The following is a 6000-nucleotide window of genomic DNA, read 5'->3' on the forward strand; positions in this document are numbered from 1 at the left end:
AGGGGTGAGCACTGGATTGTGGGCACATTTTCTACACATAAGGCATGTTTACTCTTTACAAGATTTCTTTGGGTCGCCGTGAAAACGGCGTTTGAGTGCAGAGCAAACGGGTAGTATCACCGGCTTGTTGGCTGCTGAATCCACCACTGCAGTAGCCTGAGAGAAGGGGACTGACAGGGGCGAAGCTTTGACGGTGGTCCGGCCGTGGCGGGACTGAGCCGTCGTTTTCTCAACAATGCTAGGAGGACTTCGGTTGCTCAGGTTTCAGTACAATCTTAGGCCGAGGCCAGCAGGGGGCGGCGGTCTCGCGGCGGCTGTCTGAGCTGATCGAGGGCGGCCCCCTGTCGACGCTGAGAAGTCTGGCTTGTTGAGCTGGGCACTGTGAAGAGGCTCGTGCAGGAGGCTGGTCACGTGGGCGGCCTGCAGAGGAGCTAGCGCGACGAGGCAGAAAGAGATTCATGGCTTGGGCTCGAGAACGGTCAACAATGCCACTCACCGCGGAACCGAAGAGACCGGACAGAGAGAGCGCGCGTAGTGCGTTCAGCTTCTCCCAAGTCGGCTAGTCAGATCTGAAACAGCCTCTGTCTGTAAGACGGCCATGGAATGCAGAGCAGATGCGGCTTGGCCGGCGGCAGTATAGGCGCGGCCAACACAGGCGGAAGTAGTTCTGCAGGCCTTAGGCGGGAGCACCAGCTTAGACCGCCATCTGGCGGGCGGGCAAAGGTGCGGCGTGGAGTCTGTTGGGAGCCTGCTCAGGGGCGGTGACCACTCGAGCCCGAGGCGGTCGACGGCCTGTGTGAGGAGGCGTTAGTTCCCCGTCGACTCGGCGCGGGTCCTGCTGGATTCCTGGGCCGAGGAGGAGGCGTGTGAGCCTGACCACTCCTGCTGTCCGAAGCCATGATGGAACAGCCCTTATCCTCCGCTTCTTAGTCCGAGATGGCAGCAGAGCAGCCGCCGGCGGCAACTGCGCGATCCCGGTGGGCGGGAGGGTGAAGGCGATGCTTGAGGGAGGGGCTCGGCGAGGCAATCGCTTCTACCACTGGTTCCGGCAGCCTTTGAGAGAGGCGCTTTTACTGCGCGGCTGAATGGAAGGCGCTGGCGGCTCGGTCCTGAGTGCTCGAGTCGAGCCCGCAGGGTCGACATCGAAGCTCCTCGCAGAGATCGCATCCGCCTTCAGCGAGGGCGAGCTCTGCATGCCCCAGTCCCAGGCAGAGAGCGCCAGATGGCGTGGCGGTCTCCGGTGCTGAGAGGGGCGGCATGAGCGCTAAGTGGAGCGAGGCATCTTTAAAAAGACGCTCGTACTCTTTTGTGAAGTTCATAAGAACTAGCTTGCTTTAAAAAGGATATGTCGCCGGATGGTGTAGCTCGCAGGACGGCTGAAGGTGGCGAAGACGGCCGGCTTCTTCGGCGCTGTCCACGCTTGCTTGATGCCCCTCGAGCGGCGACACGGCTTCCAGTTCAGAGATGCGAAGAGCTTCGCTGAAGAGATGAAAATCAGGGTTCCAGCCTACGAACTACGCTTATATGCACTCTAGTCACGCACCATTTTGGCGGGCTTTGTTGCAGTGAGCGCGGACGCCTCTCATTGGATGCGAGTTACGCCCAAGCTCGTCTATAGGCTGCAGCAGTTGCCGCAGAGCAACCTATGAGCTCGCTAGCTAGCCCGCTCAAGGTCTGCAGCTGCCGCACTGCATTGACAATGGATACCAAAATTAAGGATAATTTTTTGGCTTCAATATCTCAGAAAAGATGAATCTTTCCCGTAGCGTAAGCTAGCTTACGCAATACGAGAGAACCTCTCGTAAGAGAACACTACTGACACATCATGAAAACACAAAAACACTACTGACACCATTATGAAAACACAAAAACACTACGGACACCATCCTGAAAACACTACTGACACATCATGAAAACACAACTGACACCATCATGAAAACACAAAAACACTACTGACACCATCATGAAAACACAACTGACACATCATGAAAACACTACTGACACCATCATGAAAACACAACTGACACCATCATGAAAACACAAAAACACTACTGACACCATTATGAAAACACAAAAACACTACTGACACCATCCTGAAAACAATACACCATTATGAAAACACAACTGACACCATCATGAAAACACAAAAACACTACTGACACATCATGAAAACACTACTGACACATCATGACAACACAACGGACACCATCATGAAAACACAACTGACACCATCATGAAAACACAACTGACACCATCATGAAAACACAACTGACACCATCATGAAAACACAAAAACACTACTGACACCATCATGAAAGCACTACTGACACCATTATGAAAACACAAAAACACTACTGACACCATCATGAAAACACTACTGACACCATTATGAAAACACAAAAACACTACTGACACCATTATGAAAACAATACACCATTATGAAAACACAACTGACACCATCATGAAAACACAAAAACACTACTGACACCATCATGAAAACACAAAAACGCTACTGACACCATTGTGAAAACACAAAAACGCTACTGACACCATTGTGAAAACACAAAAACGCTACTGACACCATTGTGAAAACACAAAAACACTACTGACACCATCCTGAAAACACAAAAACACTAGTGACACCATCATGAAAACACAAAAACACTACTGACACCATCATGAAAACACAAAAACGCTACTGACACCATCATGAAAACACAAAAACGCTACTGACACCATCGTGAAAACACAAAATGCTACTGACACCATTGTGAAAACACAAAACACTACTGACACCATCATGAAAACACAAAACACTACTGACACCATCATGAAAACACAAAAGCTACTGACACCATTGTGAAAACACAAAAACACTACTGACACCATCATGAAAACACAACAACGCTACTGACACCATCATGAAAACACTACTGACACCATCATGAAAACACTACTGACACATCATGAAAACACTACTGACACCATCATGAAAACACTACTGACACATCATGAAAACACAAAAACACTACTGACACCATCTTGAAAACACAAAAACACTACTGACACCATCCTGAAAACACAAAAACACTACTGACACCATCATGAAAACACAACTGACACCATCATGAAAACACAAAAACACTACTGACACCATCATGAAAACACAAAAACGCTACTGACACCATCATGAAAACACAAAAACGCTACTGACACCATTGTGAAAACACAAAAACACTACTGACACCATTATGAAAACACAAAAACACTACTGACACCATCATGAAAACACAAAAACGCTACTGACACCATCATGAAAACACAAAAACGCTACTGACACCATTGTGAAAACACAAAAACGCTACTGACACCATTGTGAAAACACAAAAACACTACTGACACCATCCTGAAAACACAAAAACACTACTGACACCATTATGAAAACACAACTGACACCATCATGAAAACACAAAAACACTACTGACACCATCATGAAAACGCAAAAACGCTACTGACACCATCATGAAAACACAAAACGCTACTGACACCATTGTGAAACACAAAACACTACTGACACATCATGAAAACACAACTGACACATCATGAAAACACAACTGACACCATCATGAAAACACAAAAACGCTACTGACACCATCATGAAAACACAAAAACGCTACTGACACCATTGTGAAAACACAAAAACGCTACTGACACCATTGTGAAAACACAAAAACGCTACTGACACCATCGTGAAAACACAAAAACGCTACTGACACCATCGTGAAAACACAAAAACGCTACTGACACTATCGTGAAAACACAAAAGGACCATTACCACCATCATAAAAACATAAATACAACAATACATAATACATAAACAATACTGACACCATCATGAAAACACTCCTAACACCACTGTGAACAGAACTGACACCATCATGAAAACACAAAAGGACCATTAACACCATCATAAAAACGTAAACACAACAATACATATTACATAACACAGAATACATAACCACTGGCACCATCAAGACAACAAAAACACACTACTGGCACCATCATGGCTTCATCTCCTTTGATCCATCCGATAATAACCCAACAACAAACCGCACATTATTAGAGCTCAGCTTTACTCACTCGAGTCCTAGCCCGTGTAGGTGCTGTCCAATCAGTCTGATCACATCCTCATCGCTCTGCGACAGTCGTTTCTTCTTCATCATGCTGGTGTCCGAGGCCGGGCTCTCGGTGGACGGCAGTCCGTTATTAGCGGAGGACAGCACCCCGTTGGAGTGCAAAGCTCCTGCTGTGGAGGACGAAGAATCTCCGTTCCTGCACGACAGCTGCAGTTCCGGCTCTTGTCCTCCGGTCCCGTTGGTCTGCATGTTTGTACAACGCGTTTATAGCGCCGGATCTGAGCGGTGGTGGGTTGTTATTGAGGCGTATGGATGAGTGCTGGTGGGGGTTGGGAGAGAAGCCGCCGAGAGGCCCGTGATCCCGGCAAAAGACGCCCCGCTCTCTCCTGCTCCCTCCGCCGCCGAGCCTCGGCTTTTCTTCCGCGGGGGCGGCGAAGCTCCGCCGGTTTCCGAGTCGGTGGAGGAGGAAGCGGAGGCTAGAATTTCCCCGTCAATGTCCGAGTGGTGTCGCCTAACACGATTAATTTCACTTCGGTTACAGATACGAGAGCCGTCGCTGTTCGCTCGCCGCTCTTGTTATTGTTTGTCAAAGAACAGCTGCAAGTCCATTTCAGACGTCTGTGCGCGATGACGTCACCATAAGCGCCGCAACAACCTTGAACTCGTTGATATGTGACGTCACAAAGCTATACTGCAGAAAATGACCACAATATACTCTTGCAAACACATTTTATCAAATGTTCCTGGTTTTTGACAAACTTCAAAAAAAATAAATTATTTAGCATAGATTAGTAAATAACAGAACTTGAAAGGACCAGAAAGAATCTGTTAATTTCATTTTGAACCTGAATTATTTTATTTGTCAAATATAATATACACAAAAGCAAATTTGAAAAAATCTAAATTATGCTGATATTTTTATAGCCCTCAAACAAGCACATCTTATGGCAATTTAAAGACCATATATATATTTTTTTTTACAAACTTGAATGCTCTTTTGACCTGTTATGTGTTCATGGATGTCTCAACATTTCTGTAAGATAACATATGAATAAAATACAATGCAATCAATGTGCAGTACCCAACTGGCTTTGCCACTACATTGTGTGTGTATTAGTGAATTACTGTGGGCATTTACTGTGAATTACAATTTAGGTTTTGTCTCTTGAGGGGTTGATTTAATGTTTTTCATTGGGTCTAAAGGTGCCCTTAAAGTGATAGTTCACCCTAAAATTAAATTTCTGTCATGTACTTGTAGCCTGTGTTCATTTCTTTTGTCCGTTGAACATGAAAGCAGATATTAGGCTTAATATCAGCCTCAGTCATTTACTTTCATTGTATGGAAAAGGATGAAAGTGATCGTGACTAAGGCTGACAATCTCTTACATTTTGGCTAACATCTTTTGTGTTCTAGGCGTTTAGAACAACATGTGGGTGAATAAATATAATATAGACATAATTATCATATTTGAGTGAACTTTAAATGGGTAAACACAACCTGGTCTACAAAATGCAGTTATGCTTTCACAATACAATATTTACATTTATGCATTTGGCAAACGCTTTTATCCAAAGCGACTTACAGAGCACTTATTACAGGGACAATCCCCCCGGAGCAACCTGGAGTTAAGTGCCTTACTCAAGGACACAATGGTGGTGGCTGTGGGGCTCGAACCAGTGTCCTTCTGATTACCAGATTACCAGATTACCAGTTATGTGCTTAGACCACTACACCACCACCATATTTAAGACCCACATCAGTAATACAAAAACAAAAAACTGCATGTATGAGTGTATTACATGCTTGTAGAGTGAGAAAACTGTTGTAGTCTTTATGCAGCAACATTTAGCAACTTATGTTTTAA

General features: G+C 45.5%; 1 protein-coding gene across 2 annotated transcripts in view; it reads right to left on the reverse strand.

Annotated features, from left to right (window-relative positions):
• Window positions 1-4756, reverse strand: part of wdr26a (WD repeat domain 26a) — a 50811-nt gene extending 46055 nt beyond the window's left edge. For both annotated transcript variants that reach the window (XR_007972321.1, XM_052146743.1), the window contains exon 1: window positions 4140-4756. Coding sequence is in view for 1 of the 2 variants with exons in the window: in XM_052146743.1 (XP_052002703.1) it covers window positions 4140-4384 (245 nt within the window). In the remaining variant the exon portion in view is untranslated. The remainder of the gene's footprint in view (window positions 1-4139) is intronic.
• Between the last annotated feature and the right edge of the window lie 1244 nt (window positions 4757-6000).

Source organism: Xyrauchen texanus, chromosome 17, assembly GCF_025860055.1.
Source record: "Xyrauchen texanus isolate HMW12.3.18 chromosome 17, RBS_HiC_50CHRs, whole genome shotgun sequence".
Classification (NCBI taxonomy): domain Eukaryota; kingdom Metazoa; phylum Chordata; class Actinopteri; order Cypriniformes; family Catostomidae; genus Xyrauchen; species Xyrauchen texanus.